Source organism: Papaver somniferum, chromosome 3 (genome assembly GCF_003573695.1).
Source record: "Papaver somniferum cultivar HN1 chromosome 3, ASM357369v1, whole genome shotgun sequence".
Classification (NCBI taxonomy): Eukaryota; Viridiplantae; Streptophyta; class Magnoliopsida; order Ranunculales; family Papaveraceae; genus Papaver; species Papaver somniferum.
The window spans coordinates 150,156,918-150,174,584 of NC_039360.1; the positions used below are offsets into that span (position 1 = coordinate 150,156,918).

At 39.8% G+C, this 17,667-nt stretch overlaps 2 protein-coding genes across 2 annotated transcripts; one reads left to right on the forward strand and one right to left on the reverse strand.

Annotated features, from left to right (window-relative positions):
• Window positions 1-8,155: 8,155 nt before the first annotated feature.
• LOC113360104 lies at window positions 8,156-8,860 on the forward strand. The gene has a single exon (XM_026603651.1). The coding sequence runs from the start codon at window positions 8,156-8,158 to the stop codon at window positions 8,858-8,860; it is 705 nt and encodes a 234-aa protein (XP_026459436.1).
• Window positions 8,861-13,646: 4,786 nt separating this feature from the next.
• On the reverse strand, window positions 13,647-17,442 carry LOC113357667 (probable LRR receptor-like serine/threonine-protein kinase At4g36180). The gene has a single exon (XM_026601109.1). It carries the CDS (start codon window positions 17,195-17,197, stop codon window positions 13,769-13,771), a length of 3,429 nt encoding a protein of 1,142 aa, XP_026456894.1. The 5' UTR covers window positions 17,198-17,442; the 3' UTR covers window positions 13,647-13,768.
• Window positions 17,443-17,667: the final 225 nt, after the last annotated feature.

Here is a 17,667-nt window from a genome sequence, read left to right on the forward strand (position 1 = left end):
CAATAAGCGGAGGTTGAAAGGATGTCCAAAGAGTTGGAGATGAAACAGGCGGTCCTCCAAATGACGAAGGTCGTCTTCTTCGAGAAGAGCAAAACACCGTTGGATGGCTTCCTTTGAATGCACTTCTGTCTTCTGAAATTCTTCTGTTTCGTTTATTTATTTTTTTTGAAAGGCAAATGGACACCTGGCTTATGGTTTTGGTTTTCTAGACTTTTGGGTTGATAGACAAGTGTTACCTATGAGGGTTTTGGATAATTATTCTGGATGAACTGTTTTGGGATGATGCCGTTTTTGGTTATGATTGTAAGTAACACAAACATCCCAGGGAAGATATGGAAACATGAACGTTGCGTGTCGGTAGATGACATGGGATGAAACATAACGTGGCTATCGGTTTTATCATTCCCGTGAAAACTTGAAATAGTAAACCATGTATTTTTTTCTAGGCAAGACTTACTCGGTTTTTTGGATCTGCTAACAAAAAACGAGTCAGGTGCACGTCCGACTTTCATGGGAAACACTGCGATTGTGGAAAGTCCCCAGTCGTCCCTGAGTCACTTGATGATCGAGTCGTCGATCCCTGAGTGGATCGTTTGCTTTTAACCACTGGGAAGTCCCCAGTCTCCCCTTGCCGCATCAAGACTGGTTGGATCGTTCGCTTTTAAACTCTAGGCAGTCCCTAGTCATCCCTTGTCGTGTCAAGACTGATAATCGGGTCGTCTGGTAACTGAGTCGTCGATCCCTGAGCGGATCGCCTGCTTCTACCGTCTTGATGTCTGGGTCGAAGCATGAAATCAATGGTCAAAAATTGACATTATAACCGAAAGATCAATCTCCCACTGTGGTCGCCAATTGTTTGCGGGTGAAAATGGTTTTTGCTGATTTCGGTAATTTCGGGTGTGTGGGTGAGAAACGAATTTAAACCCTAAACAATGTACTGCAAGGGAGTACTTTAGATTCGAGAGATCAATCTGTACAAGTCCGTACTAAACTAAGAAATGGTCATTACAGACTTTCCTCCGTCACAAAGTGAAGGAGAATGGGTTGGTTTTGGGTAGGGAAGCAAGGAAAGTGTTGAGACCAGAATAGTTGATTCTAGAAGAGTAGTTGTTTTCTACGACTTGTATCAGAAAGTGGGAAGCTAACAAATGGAAAGCTAGCAAATGTTTTCTGAGTATTGTATGCTCCTGACTGAACTTGTTGTTCGGTGGAAATAGGTAAGACCTATTTATACAAGTCGAAGTGAAACGTACTCTGGTCTCATTAAGGAATGGAGAAAATGGTGAGTAAATGGGAGGAGGTGGTAACCGTTAACGCATGGAATTGATGTTCCATAGAAGAGAGCGTTTCACCGTTACTCCCTGTATTTACTAACCGCCCCATCCTTATGACACTTCCTTATGACGGGCGTAGTGTACGCGGCACGCTGTAAACCGCCAAACCAATACCCAAAGAGGATCCCCCAATTTGTGATATGTGTTGATGTCTCGAATGTTTTCGTGGAAAACATGTAGCATATTGTTGTCGCCTGGAAAGTCGAGCTTGGGAGACTTGCTGGCTTGGTGACCTTCGACGGTCGAGATTTTGCATCTTAAGAGGAAATGTAGTCGTTGATCGTCGCACACTTTCGTTTTTGGTAGCCGTATAGGGAAGGCCAGCATGGTGGCGCGGCAAGGTTGGCATGGCATGCCTTGGCGCGATTTGGTGTGGCCAAACTAGGGTTTTGGGTCAAAGGTTACCATGCATTGTCTGGTAACCTTGGACGGCTAGGATTTGCTCCTGGGATTGAAGGGCGGCCGTTGATTGTCGCACGCCTTCGTTTTGGTAGCCGCATAGGGAAGGCCAGCATGGTGGCGCTGCAAGGTTGGCATGCCTTGGCGCGGTTTGGTGTGGCCAAAATAGGGTTTTGGGTCAAAGGTTACCATGCATTGTCTGGTAACCTTGGACGGCTAGGATTTGCTCCTGGGATTGAAGGGCGGTCGTTGATTGTCGCACGCCTTCGCTTTGGTAGCCGCGTAGGGAAGGCCAGCATGGTGGCGCGGCAAGGTTGGCATGCCATTGGCATGGCATGCCTTGGCGCAGTTTGGTGTGGCCAAACTAGGGTTTTGGGTCAAGGTTACCATGCGTTGTCTGGTAACCTTGGACGGCTAGGATTTGCTCCTGGGATTGAAGGGCGACTGTTGATTGTTGCACTATTTCGTTTTGGTAGCCGCGTAGGGAAGGCCAGCGTGGTATAATGGGGCCGCGGATTTGGAATGCCATGAGCGCATGGTGTGGCTAGCATGGCTGGGGCCAAGGCAAGGTGCGTTTGGCTTGGCATGGTGGGGAAAAGGGCTTGGCATTCCGTTGGCACATGGTGCGGCTAGCATGGCTAGGGCCAAGGAAAGGTGCGGTTGGCTTTGCATGGTGGGGCCAAGGGTTTGGCATACCGAAACCCTAATTAGCGCCCTTTACTAGAATCGCCGTAGAAATAGCATACGGACTCGGTTTTTGATGGTTCGCCCTTCCATCTGACCGGAAAAGAATTCTATATGTCCCTCCGCGGGAAATTTAGGTTTTGAGTTCGTTTGGGTGGTGAAAACATCCCTACAGTAAAAACCAGGAAGAATTCGGGAGGGGTGGCAGCATGGCCAAGGTTAGATTTTGGTGGTATGGCTGGCATGGTATTCCTTTGGCGTGCAAAGAGTGTGTGGTATGTGCGTTTGGCACATGTGGCATGTTTGGCATGCCTTGGCGCATAGATTGCACGGTACGTGCAAGTGGCATGATTAGCATGCCTTGGCGCAAAGATTGCACGGTACGTGTAAGTGGAATGATTGGCATGCCTTGGCGTGGAGACGTGGCTGGCATGTTTGGCACGCTGCTGACACGTTGGTGCGGCTGGCATGTTTGGCACGCTGCTGGCACGGTGGTGCGGCTGGCATGTTTGGTACGCTGCTGGCACAGTGGTGCGGCTGGCATGTTTGGCATGCTGCTGGCACGATGATGCGGTTGGCATGTTTGGCATGCTACTGGCACGATGGTGCGGCTGGCTTGTTTGGCATGTTGCTGGCACGATGGTGTGGCTGGCATGTTTGGCATGTTGCTGGCACGGTGGTGCGGCTGGCATGTTTGGCATGCTGGTGGTACGGTGGTGCGGCTGGCATGTTTGGCATGCTGCTGGCACGGTGTTGTGGTAATTAAGGTTCGGTCTATCAGAACTCTAATTAGCAAAAAGAAAAGGTACCCCGGTAATTTTTACGTAGGCGTGTTAAATGGTTTAATAAATGTGTCACTGGTGGTAGTGACGTCATGCCAGGTGTAAGGTTTTACGATTTTAACCCTGAGCTAAAAACCACCATCAACAGGTGAATATTGAATGCTTTGTTACCAAGCTAACATTGATTGCAAACCCTGATTTGAAAGACTATATAAGGGAGAACTCTAGCAACTGGGAAACCTAATTCCCACACCTCCTATGTGATAATAGTTGTATTAGCTAGAGTCGATTCTCCTTTAACCTTTGGTTTCTTCTTAAAAACCAGGTTAACGACTTAAAGACTTCATTGGGATTGTGAATCCAGACCGATACTACTTTCTCGTAGTTGTGTGATCTGATCTTGTTGATTCTATCGTGTTGAGTACAATCGTAACGATTGGCTTGAGATCTTTATCTCCGATAGGCAAGATAGAAAAGTAATCACAAACATCTTCGTCTCATCGTTTGTGATTCCACAGTATCTTCTTTCGCCGCGTCGATTAAGATTATTGTGAGGTGATTGATAATACTAGGTTGTTCTTCGGGAATATAAGTCCGGGTTATCAATTAGTTCATGTTCACCTTGATTTATCAAAAGACGGAACAAAAACTTGTAGGTTTATCTGTGGGAGATAGATTTATCTATTCTGTAGACTTTTCTGTGTGATACAAATTTGTTTATTAAAGTCTTCAACTTTGGGTCGTAGCAACTCTTAGTTGTGGGTGAGATCAGCTAAGGGAATCAAGTGCGTAGTATCCTGCTGGGATCAGAGACGTAAGGAGCGCAATTGTACCTTGAACTAGTGTGAGATTGATTGGTGTTCAATTACAGTCCAGACCGAAGTTAGTTTGTAGTAGGCTAGCGTCTGTAGCGGCTTAATACAGTGTAGTGTTCAATCCGGACTAGGTCCCGGGGTTTTTCTGCATTTGCGGTTTCCTCGTTAACAAAATTCTGGTGTCTGTGTTATTTCTATTCCGCATTGTATTTTGTTATATAATTGAAATATCACAGGTTGTGCGTTTGAATCAATCAATTGGAAATCCGTCCTTTGGTTGTTGATTGAAATTGATTGATCCTTGAACATTGGTGTTTGGTACCGTTCAAGTGATTTCTCTTGTATTCAATTAGACTCGCATATTTCTATTTGCTTGAGTAACAATTGAATCGATAAAGAGAGATATAACTTTTTGATATACTTTATTAAGATTGAGTCTTATTGATTCTCTTGAAAGTATATTGGAGTTTGTCCCTACAGATTGCTAAGCAAAATATTGGGTGTGATTGTTGTACCCCCGCTTTTTCAATTGGTATCAGAGCAGGCAAACACCTTAAACCTGATAAGTTTGTATTTGTTCGGTCCTTGAAATTTTTCTTATGGGAAATTTCTTTGGAAAACTTGCTCTTGGCATCTGTAACGCACGCCAGGATTCCTTAAAGATTGTTCAAAGACTATTATGGGTAAAATCTCCGGTTTCTCATAATAATCTCGATTCATCTAAAAAGGATAAATTAGATGATGAGATTCAGTCTAAAGGAAAAAATGAAAGGAAGGAAACATTCGTCGCGCTCAAAGATATGGACTCTCACTAGATTAACTTTTAATCTCTTTGAGGAATACTATCATAATGGATCAATTGACAAAGATCTATTCAGAGCATTCGAAAATGTTTTTAAATTCTTAGAAAAACTTAATTCTATTAAGTCCAAGAATTATCCCGATAAAGGTCTTGTACATAAAATCAATATTGTACGGACAAAAAATCGGAAGAATCTTATTTCTAGTCATCCAAAGAGAAAAATAGAAAGCTCGATCAACCCTGATTATCATCATTACTATGATTATATCACTGGTACCTTTCACAAATATCAACCGGAAATGGTGCATGAGAATCTCTCTGCACATCTCGCCACCTGGTAACTTGATTGGCGTTACCCCGTTTGTATATATTCTTGAAATGGGGCAAGAACGGTTTGTTTTGTGTGTACTTGGGTTAATTTTTCTTTTCTCATAAGCTTGTTTGCTTATCTTGGTTTTCGAACGCCTAAGAAATCCTACATTTGCTTTTGTGGGTCGCGGTATCCTAAACGGGTCCAAGCCCATTAGCTGGGCATATAAAAGAAGGAAGTTCGCGTACCTTCTCCTTCATCCCAACAGTCCGCGTACGTGAACACCTAGGGTTTTTGTGGTTCCTCCATTAAAACTTCTTTGAAGAAATCAAAAGAAACAAGGTTCATTCCAAGTAAGTGATTTCCTCTTGGTCCTTCTTTATTTTAGATCTTATGATGAATTCTAAGAGTTCAAAAATAAGTTCTAAAAATACCTCTAACATGGATTTTTCTTGTGACCAAAATTCTCTTAGGATTAGGTTTGTGAATGATTCTTGTGCTAGAATTTTTGAAAAGATTTCATCTAAAGGTTTTATCCAAGAAAAGAAATTGGATCTTTCTATTGGGCATGAGGAGGATTTAGTTTGCTTTAAAAAATTCAATCTTGGAAACATCTTTGATGGTCTTGGACAAGGATTTGATTCTCTTACAAGAATTTTCTATGGCAACATTCATGACGTTGATCTCAATAAGATGGAATTCAAATGCATGATTAATAGAGAAAGATTTCTTGTTGATAGAGAATTAATTTCGAAGATTACCAAAATCCCATTGAGAAATTTTCGTCTACCTAGACCAAGTGATGAACAACCATCACGTGATGATATCTCTCTTGGGATTTGCGGTAAGAAGGTGACTTGGAATCAAGGAAAGTTTCCTACTAATGATCTTATTATTTCTTTAATGGCTTTTGAAAAACTTGGTATCTCCAATTTGTGTCCCTCCACAATTGAGAATTCTTGGTGGAGTCATGAGTTTGCGAAATTGGTCTATTTCCTTGAATTAGGTGTTCCAAGTCTCGATATTTGTGGATCCATCATCTCTCAAATGAACTCGATGACTTCACCCATTAATATGTTAGGTTACCCAAGCTTGATTGGTCAAATTTGTCGTGATCGTGGGTTTGATTCAAATGGAAACTCTCTCGGGTTTCCCAAACCGGTTCGTCCCTGTACCTTCAGACGCATAAGGGAAAATGTGTGCAAAAGACAAAGAGATGCTTCCCTAGACAGTTGTGACCCTACCACCTTGAGTCTTCTTAAAAAATTCACAAGGGTGTGTGTAAGGTCAATTCAAGGGTGAAGTGCGTACAAGAACAATTGTCAGTGGTTGTGACTAGGTTTCCCGAGATCAAGGAAGATTTGAACATGATTCAAGCATATTGGAATGTCTCCGATGATGAAGATGATGAGTAGTTTTTATCTAGTAAATCTTCTATTTTTCTTGGTTTGTTTAGAAGAATAACTAGAAGTTTGGAATAGCCATTATTGTGATTACACATAGCTATGTCCAACGTTTTCATCTTCATGTTTTTAGATTTATTGATTAAATTCTAAAATTATTTGAAATATAATTTTTGCAGTATTAATCTTTATGGTTTTATATATTTCAATTTGTTATGGGATATGTGTGTTTGCGTCCGTGAACTGTGATTGTCCCATAGCTTGTCAAAAGTTAAGTCCTTTATATGTCGATATGCATGTGTTGATAAAAGAAGGAATGAACTTTTGACAATTATAAAAGTTAAGCCTATTATGTCAATTATTGATGGAAGATAGGTTAAAATCTCTTGTTTTCAAGGATTATGTCTATTGTATGTCATTGTGAAAATGGTGATGGAAAATAGAATGAATCCTTGCTTATTCCACGGTATAAGGTCGATCTCCGATCCACAATTTTTGTGCACATACTGTGTTGTTCCATAAAGTGTCTTATGTTGAGCACAATCGACTGAGTTATCTTTAGCTTAGTTATTGCTCTGTGAGGTACTTTATGTCGAGCATGTTCAACTAAATTAATCATCCTCGTTTGGTTATTTAGTTGTTGCTCCGTAAGTTCTCTTATGTCGAGCACGACCAATTAAATTGATTACATTTTGTGGTAAATTTGGTTGTATATCCCGATTAGATTAATTATGGGTTCTCTATTGATTAATCTAATTGTGTACTTTTGAGTCTCCATAAGTTCACTTATGTTAAGCATTTCCGATTAAATTAATCATGGGATCTCTTGTGGTTAATTTAATTGAGTATTTTGGATTCAAATTCATACTTGTATGTGATTTTTTATGTCCAATGAAATCCTTCTTTTCTTTTGAAATTAAGGTCGCTCTTGTTGTTCTTTCGGGAATGACATATTATGGGGGAGAGTTCTTAATTTAACTTGTGCTTAATTGCCAAATCTTTGTGGGCGGATGTGGAATATTATAGGGGTTATCTTGTATCTTTATAAACTCCTTGATGAATGCATTTAGCTTCGGCTATATGATTGCATCTAAATAAGATGATATGTGCTTTCTTTTGGTCATGAAATGTCTCTTTTGGAAATTTCATTAGGATCCCGTTTTCGTACCTTTTCCAATTTTATTGACAAAAAGGGAGAGAATTAATATGTAGTTCACACTACAAATACATATGGTTTTCGGATAATTATGTAAGGGGGAGTGGTTTCCATGTGAGATGGAGTATTGACTAAGGGGAAGTGATATCTTCTTTTTATCTGAAACCAAACAACAAACTAGGAACTTGAAAGCTATTCTTAGTAATATAGGTGTCACTAATTTTTGGTTTGTTGAACCTAGAGGAAAATCCAATACTGCTGGAGGTCTTGTTTTAGCTTGGAAAACTAACCTAAAGGTCACAATACAAGATTTCTTTAATTATCACATTAGTGCCACAATCTATCCTACTTTAGGGGAACCTTGGATCTTCACAGTATATTATGGTAGCCCTTACACCATTCCTAATAAAATACATTCTTGGAAAATGATAGAAAATATTGATAGAACTGATAATTTACCTTGGCTGATAATGGGTGATTTAAATTTTGTACTGCATGATCATGAAAAATTTAGTCAACACCCTATTGATTCCTCTGAAGCTAACATCTTTCTGGAGAAAATTGAAGAAGCCAACCTTACTGATTTGGGTTACACAAAATGTCCCTTCACTTGGACCAACAGAAGAACATGCATTCATCTCACAGAACAAAGATTAGATAGAGGATTGGCCAATGAAACTTGGCTTGAAATACACCCAAATAACACCATCTCCAATCTCCCTGCCATTGGTTCTGATCATAACCCAATTCTCCTCAATACCAATCCCAATTGGAAGCAAGGCCACATTCCCTTCAAATTCTTTGGTCCTTGGCTTGATCACAAGGACTGCAAATCCATCATTGCTGAATGTTGGAAAACTCATCACAAAGGACCTCTTTCCATTAAAATTGCCAGAAAGTTAAGAGATATTAAAGTCAAATTAAAGAAATGGAACAAGGAGATTTATGGTAATATCAAGACCAATCTAGAAGACAGCATACAACACTTGGACCGGATCACCAAGAATCAATTCAATATCAATAGAGGTAAGGATACAAGGATGTTAAAAAGCAAGTTGAACATTGGCAGAACATTCAGGAATGCTTCTGGAAGACCAAAAGCAGAGATCAAACTTATCAAACTAGGAGACAAAAACACAAGTTTTTTCCATTTATCTGCCAAGAAAAGATACTGAAGAAATAAAATTGTTTCTATACAACAAGCTGATGGCTCTTGGCTCCACAACAAGGAAGAAGTTGTTCTCTGCTTCACCAATGACTTTGCTACTATGGCCACTGTTGAACCAATAACTATCAACCAATCCCTCATAAATCTCATACCCACCACTATTACCCCCACAGAGAATAACACCCTCTTAAAGGTCCCTGATGCTATGGAAATCAAAAATATTTTATTCAGTATGGCAGGTGACAAGGCTCCAGCTCCTAATGGATTCCCACAAAACTTCTTCCAATCCAACTGGGATGTTGTGGGTGAAGACATCATCACAATGGTCTAAAACTTCTTTACTTCTGGATATCTTCTTAAAGAAATGAACTCTACTTTTATCTCCCTTATCCCCAAAACAGAAAGTCCTACTACCCCTGCCGATTTCAGACCAATATCCTTATGCAATACCACTTACAAAATGAATTCAAAACTCCTGGCTCAAAGACTAAAACCTCTTCTACCAAACCTTATATCTCCTTTTCAGTCAACTTTCATTCATGGCAGGCAAATCTCTGACAATATAGCCATAACACATGAACTCATACACCATATGAATACAAGGAAAGGGAAAAAAAGGAGCAAATGGTATTATGGGCATTATAATTGATATGGCCAAAGCTTTTGATAGGGTTAATTTGGAATTTCTTGTTCAAGTTATGAAACAAATGGGATTCAGCTCCCAATGGTGTAATCTAGACCATCAATGCATATCCACCACCAATCTTGCTGCTCTTGTAAATGGTTCTCCTGGAAAGTTTTTCAAACCTACTAGAGGCCTCAAACAAGGAGATCCCCTCTCACCCTACTTATTTCTATTCTGCATGGAATCTCTCTCTAGATATCTGACTAATGCTGAATCTCAAGGTCTCATACATGGAACAAAAGTCTGCAGTGAAGCACCTGCAATCAATCATTTACTTTTTGATGATGATTGCATGATCTTCTGCAAAGCTAATATGGAAGAATGTAACAACTTAATCAAGATATTTCAAGAATTTGGTCATTCCTCTGGGCAGCTGATAAATTTCTCCAAATCATGAATCTTCTTCAGCAAGAATACTGCTCCAAACATTGCAGACAACATAAGTAATGCAATGAAGGTTCAAAGGATTAACACTTCTGACAAATATCTGGGATCTCGCCTCTTCACTAACAGAAGCAAGATTCAGGCCTTCAAGCCTTGTGTTGAAAAACTAAAATTCAGACTTGCTGGTTGGAAATCAACTCTATCTATAGCTGGAAAAGTTATTATGATTCAAACTGTCACCTCAACTTCCAGCATCTACCAAATGAACTGCTTCAAGATCCCAAAGGGCACCTGCAAAGAGATAAATGCTATAGAAAGGAATTTTTTTTGGAACAAAGATCAAGACAAACCTAAAGGTCTAATCTACATTGCTTGGGATGCTGTCAATAAACCAAAGGAGTTAGGGGGATTGGGCTTCAAAAATATGGAATACTTCAATCTGGCTATGATCTTAAAAATTGCTTGGAGATTAATAGAAGAACCAAACTCCCTATGGACTAGTACAATGAAGGCCTCTCATTTTCCAAACCAATAAGTCATCAGAATGGATATCAAGCCAAGGACCACTGATTCTTGGATTTGGAAGGGCATTTTGGAAGGCATTTCTTGCATTCAGAAATATTATATCTGGAAAATAGGAGATGGTACTAACATACATATTTGGGAAGATAGATGGATTGAAAATCTACCTGATATACTCCAAAAACCATCTCACTGCCCATGAAGCCTGAAAACTATCAATCAACTTTTCAATACCCAAGGAGAGTGGGATCATAATGTTCCAACTCTCTGGTTCACTCAAGACATCCAAAATCTTATCCTTCAGACAACTCATCACCCAAATACTGAGGATACTATACAATGGAGTTTAACCCATACAAGAAAATTCACTGTCAAATCCCTTTATGACAGACAGATTAATGATAAATATGCTAGTGATACCCATACAACTCCATGGAAGGAAATATGGAAACTAGACACCACCCCAGCTATTCAGCTATTCATATGGAAGTGTGTTCATGGTATTCTTCCAACTAATGCCAAGTCAGCTGGTATTCTGAATTACATTGATCCTATCTGCAACTTCTGCAAGAGTGCTTCTGAAGACATTACTCATGTCCCCCTAGCTTGCCCAGCTGCCTCTGATGTATGGAGGAATCTCTTTGGGGAAAATCATCAACTCTTTACTGCTTATAGATCCTTTCATGATTGGTTCAACAGTTGGTTCCTCCCTGGAAATCCCACTGCTAGCTGGAATACTACTTTTGCTACCATTTGTCGGTTCATCTAGAAAGCTAGATGTGATCTGATCTTCAGAAACATAGATCATAATGTTGCTGCTACTGCTCTGAAAATCACTCAACACCTATGCACCTATAACAGAGTGATTCACAATCCAGGCCATTTCTTAAACAACATCTACTATCAGGACAACACCACTGATTCAAACCTAAGACAAGGCAGTCTTAATAGAAATACTAGAGAGAAGTTTGGCATCACTATTAGCATACACATTATGGAAGTTAATAATAATATGGCTAATAGTGATATATCACACTATACTAACTTTGCTTTTGTGTCCCTCTCTTTCACAGGGCGGTGCATGGGAGCAAGGAACTTTAAAGACCCAACAACTGGACTCAACAGAGCAAGCATAGCCAGCAGAGGAGCTCAAGTAGCACTGACTTGGGGAAAGGAGATGAAAAGGACCAACATTAACTCTGAAGCAGAGGAGGAGGATATACAACATGTCATTCAGAAAGGTTACAAACTAGAAGTACAACAAAGATTTCAAGGAACTCATAAGAATGAATTTAGGAATTTTGAAGTCATAGACTTTGTCTTGGGAAGACTCATAAAGCTAGACTCTCAGCAACTTAACAATGCTGCTAAATTTGCTAGGATATCCACTTCTTCTACTTTACTACAAAACTTAAACTAGAAACGTCCCAATCTTCATTTATTTTGGCAAGCTTTACAGTTCAGTCCAAACTTGCTTCTTCAGGATAACTGTAATAACTTTCATATTCTGTTAAGGGATTCTATTGGTGCTACCCTTAGCCCAATTGATCCGAATGCTGTACTTCGGGACTCTTTTTATTATAAAAAAACACATTTTCTGTCCAAGGATGAGTGGCGGGCAGCGAGCAATCAAGAACAGACACATGAAATGAATGTCATCACTACGTGTCATAACCTTACAGTAGTTTAGCTGTGACATTTCGATGTACTTCACAGTATCTACAAATCCTGACCAAAATCAATTCGATTTAGGTCCCACTCACACTCGCTCTCAGAAATCTCTGTGAAGCTAACAATTGCAATCACTGCTCTCTCTCTCTCTCTCTCTCTCCCTTATATTCCCTCACGGGGCCAGCAGCAGCAACAGCATAAAATATGCATGCGATTTACGAGTTGCTGCCCGTTATAACTCCATTAGCATCGTCAATACGTGATCTCCTCTAAGTACTACAACTATTTAATTTGATATTAATACCAGATACAAAACTTAGGGACTCACAGCTCATACCACGTGCCCCATTTATAGTAGAATTCCATTTCATTAACATTGAGACGACATCAACAACAAGGCAACACGCCCAGATTCTCTCCCACTCTATTCACTTTCCTTAAAAGATTGATCAACTTTAAAGCCGTTCCGACAATGTCACGGATTTTGATACTCCATTTCTTCTTTTTTCTTCTTCTTCGCCTTGAACGAGGCACTCTGGTCTCTGGCCATATGAGTTTGCCCTAGCCAGGGAGGGAATTATGTCCTACCTACTTTGCTGACACTGGCCTTCCACTTGTGAAAGAATTTAACAACGGTTACTTTCTCTCTCTTCTATGACACTGCCACGTGGAGCCTCGAGACTGAGTATCTTCTCTGGCGCCAAAATAAATAAATAAAATAGCTTCTGGACTGGGACCGAGTTCATTGCCGATGTTACCCCACACGAACAGTTGACTACAATAAACAAGTTGACCTTCTTGGACCCACTTAATATGGCAAAGTAAAAAAGATGGCAGGCTGGGTTGCACAGACGCACGCGGAAGCATAGACGCGGATGCGACACGACGCGGATGCTATAAAATTTTCAAAAAACTAGGACGCCGACACGTATATACATATTTTATTTATATATTATTTATATATATAATTATGTGTTTATACACTAAAGTCAAGTATTTCGATCCTAAAAATTAAAAAATGATGCTACAACTGTATAAATTTCGAAAGAACAGAAGATATCGTTTGTTTATACACGCCGAAGATCAAACAAGCGGTCACTATTAAACACATGGCACAATCAAAATGCATTCTTAAAACAACACATGTCCAACTAAGGGTATTCATGATGTCATTTTCAATTACAAAACCCTAATAAAGATCTAAATTGTTGATCTAAATGTTTGTATTTCTTCATTTGGTTAATAATAGTAAAAATAAAGAAAGAATTTTAAATGAAAATGAAACAAAAATGCTTCGGACACGCGTCATCGGTGCGTCCAAACCAGACGCACGCAGGACGCGCAAATTGGTGCGTCGGTCAGTGTCGTGTTAGCGTCCCAGACACACGCAGGACACACAAATTGGTGCGTCGGACACGTGTCGTGTCAGCGTCCCACGCGCGTCCCGTGTCCGACGCGAGTCAGACGCGGACACGGCTCAAGAAATGGAGCGCCCGTGGAACCCAGATGGCAGGGGAAGAAAGTGAAAGGATTCAGAAAAAATAAATTGAGAATTCAAAAATGAAACAGATGGGGTTACAAGAGCGTTTTCTCCTTAAGTGGGAGCAACGGGATATGCAACATGAAGGGATTGCAATGCAACTAACGCGTCTCTTATGCTGGGGATGGCTGAGAAGTGGGATCAGCTGAGGAAGGAATATCAGGTCCGACCCGACAACCTTCTAGCATGAAAACAATATCAGCCATTGATGGCCGATCAAGAGGATCAGGTGATGTGCATAGTAAACCTACTTTAACTCCTAATAAGAATTCTTCCCATTCAGATGATTCTGGATCAAGCTCGAGTAGACCTGGCTCGAGTAATTCTGATATTTGACCTCTCTGTAATTGTTTCTTCACCCATTTCACTATGTCTTCATCTTCAGTAAACATAACAGGTCGCCTGCCGGTTAAGAGTTCCAACAATACTATTCCGAAACTGTAAACATCTCCTTCTTTTGTAGCTTCACCTGTTAATACGGCCTCGGGTGATACGTATCCTAGTGTCCCAACTGTGGGTGTTGATGATGAAGCTTCAGCTGGTGTAGCAATTGTTAAGCGATCTAGCCCGAAATCAGATAAATGGGCTTCAAAATCTGCATCGAAAAGAACGTTTTGTGGCTTAACATCACCATGAACCATTGTTGTTGAGTGTAGAAATGATATCCCTCGTGCAACCCCAAGTGCAATCAGATGTCGCATAGGCCAATTTAGAACATGCCCATCTTGATGGGATGCTTCTTGAAGTAATGTAGCTAGGTTCCCATTAGGCATGTAATCATACACGAGAAGACGAACATCAGGGGGTCCTGCGTAATATCCTCGGAGAACAGTCAAATTCCTATGTTTCACTTTGCCCAGTAACTCAGCTTCTTTTTTAAACAGTCCTTCATTGAGTGACCCATCTGGTAATCGCCGAATTGATAGAACTGTTCCATCTAGGTAACATGCCTTGAAAACTAATCCATATCTTCCTCTACTTAGTACATTTTCCTCATCAAATTGCCTAGTTGCTTCAACTGTTTCTGCATAGGTGATTTTGCTATTGAACATGACAAGCTTTGGACCTCCATTTTCTCCACTACCACGACTTTCTGTTCCTGAACTCCCACGTGCAGGACTTTTCTTCTTCTCTCCTGTTGCTGCATCTCTAAGCTTTTTACGCCAACGTAAGAGACTGAAGATGTAAAAGCAACAGCACAAAGAAACAAGAAAAGCTCCTGCTATGGCAACTACTACCAACACAAGCAGCTTCTTCTTCCTTTTGTTGACGATTTTGTCATTCTCACATTCCTTCTCTAACGGCTTACCGCATAAATTTTTATTCTTTCCATATAAAGAAGGATCATTGAATCTAGAACCAAGATTGGCCGGAATCTCACCCTCAAGGTTATTCTTAGAAACATTGAAGTACTTCAAACTAGATATGTTGGTTAGGCCTATTGGAATGCTCCCACTCAAATTATTTGAAGAGAGATTCAAAACGTTAAGCTTCGTGAGGTTGGATAGAGAACTCGGTATAACTCCAGAAAGATGATTTTCATCTACTGATAGAGAAGTCAGAGTAGAGATCTCAGATAAACCTTCTGGAATATCACCAGTGAAATTGTTCTCACCCAAATCCAGCTCCTTCAAATGAGATAGACGAGAAAGATCATCCGGAATGTCATCACTTAAACTGTTTGAACGAAGTTGAAGTACTTGTAGCTCAGAACAATTACCAACCTCTTCAGGAATTTTACCTGAAATACGGTTCTTTGAAAGAGAAAGAACAAGTAATGACCGAAGAAACCCATAAGTTGCAGGAATCTCACCCGTAAACTGATTTGATGACAAATTAAGAAACCTTAAACTCAATAAACTGCTTAAACCTTCCGGGACATTACCAATCAAATTATTTTCTTCAAGAGAAATTACTTGAAGATTTGGTAATCCAGGAAGCTCAAATGGTACCTCCCCTGAAAGATTTTGCTTGCTTAAATCAAGAGTAGTGAGACTCAACAGATTTCCAATACTTGAAGGAATCTTCCCTGAAAAACCACAGTCACTCAAATTCAAAACCATTACACCCCGTAAATCTCCAATATTTGATGGGACTTCACCCGAGAATTTGTTTCCACTGAGATTCAAATTAGTCAAATTCCTCAAACTCAATATTTCTTCAGGTACATTCCCTGTCAGCTCATTCTTTCTGAGATTCAAGATTTGCAACTGAGAAAGATTTTCAAAACTAGTTGGGATTGAACCGGAGAAATTATTTGCACCAAGAGCCAACATCTGTAGACTTTTTAGTCCCCCTAAAAATGCAGGAATTCCACCGGAGAAATTATTTCCTTCAAGATCAATTACACTTAGAGAGCTACATTTTTGAATCTCTAATGGTATAGTTCCAGTCAATGAATTATTAGCTACTCTCAACTCTTCCAATTTTAACAGATTGCCGACTTGGATCGGCAAAGTACCCGAGAAGGAATTTCTTGAAAGATCAATAACTGTTAATGTTGAAATATTCATTAACCAAGAGGGAAACACACCTTGAATTTGATTCTCTTGAAGATCTAAAACTTGTAATACACTAAAAAATCTTGACTCCTTGGGTGGAACAATGTCAGTAAATGCATTAAACCCTAACTGTACGATTCGTAAAGACGGAGGATTAAATGAAACATTACAAAACAAAGACGAAGAAATGGAACCAGATAAATTGTTATGCGAAAGAGATAATACTTGAAGTTTTGGAAGCTCACCAAAACCAGATGGAATTAAACCACGAATAGCATTTCCCTGTACACTCAAATGCATTAATGAAGAACAATTTCCTAATGCTGAAGGTAATGTTCCTTCTAACAAATTCCAATCTAACCAAAGATATTCGAGTTGTTGAAGAGAACCAAAATTCCCAGGGATTCCTCCACTGAACTTGTTGAATGATAAATTGATGAACTGCAGTTTAGAATTTTTAGATAAATTTTTAGGGATTTCACCAGAAAATGAATTTGAAGAAAGATCAAGGTATCTGAGATTCAAAGGAAGATCGCTAGAAATTTCACCGAATAAAAAATTCTGAGCAACGTTTAGCACTTGAAGATCATTTAAATGAGAAATCTCGGATGGAAGTTTACCAGAGAATGAATTATACTGAAGAAACAAAGCACGTAAACGAGTACATTTAGCGAGTGAAACAGGAATGGTTCCATTAAAACGGTTAGAACGAAGACTGAGTTTACGTAACTCGGTTAAATTAGAAAGATGATCAGTGAGTTTACCAGTGAGTTGAAAACGAGGTAAACGAAGTTCACGAACTCGGTTCTGATAACAAACCACACCTCTCCAATCACATACTGGTATTGATTTATCCCAACCGCTTAATATACCTAATGGATCATGCAAGTTAAGTTTGAAAGATGTTAGAGCTTCTGTTTCTATCAAGGAGTAGTTCTTTTGCTGTGCGTAGGATAAGCTAAAAGTAGCAGCAGTGATTGTTAAGAGAAACAGAAAAAGATGATGGTGGTGAAGAAGAAGCAGAAGAAGAAGAGGTTTCATTGTAAAGATGGGGTGAAAATGAGAAGCCAAAGTGGTGAAAGTGTTTATTTAGGGCATAGTTTTTAGGGTTTTGGATTCTTGGAAGGACTCTTCTGTTGCTACTTGCTGTTACTGTTGCTGTTGTTATTGCTGCTGCTGCAAACTACAGAAGTGTACAGTGAGAGCGTAAGTTAGCAACCAGGAGAAGAGAGAGTGAGTGAAGTGTGTTTGCCAATGTGCCGTATGTTGTGGTGTTATTACTTTGTTTTCTCTGTCCTCTTGACCAAAACTTCTCCTCCCTAGAATATTTTATTTATTTATTTTAGACAAAAATGAAAACAGAGAAAGAGGGGTAATTCTAGGAGGGATCTAGTGGCCGTTAGGGATTATTCTATTGATCTGATGTGGGGGTGGGTTAAATCATTTACTCTACCCCATGTGTTACTTTCTGCATTTTTTTACTATTCTTTGTCCCTTCTTTTACCGAAGTA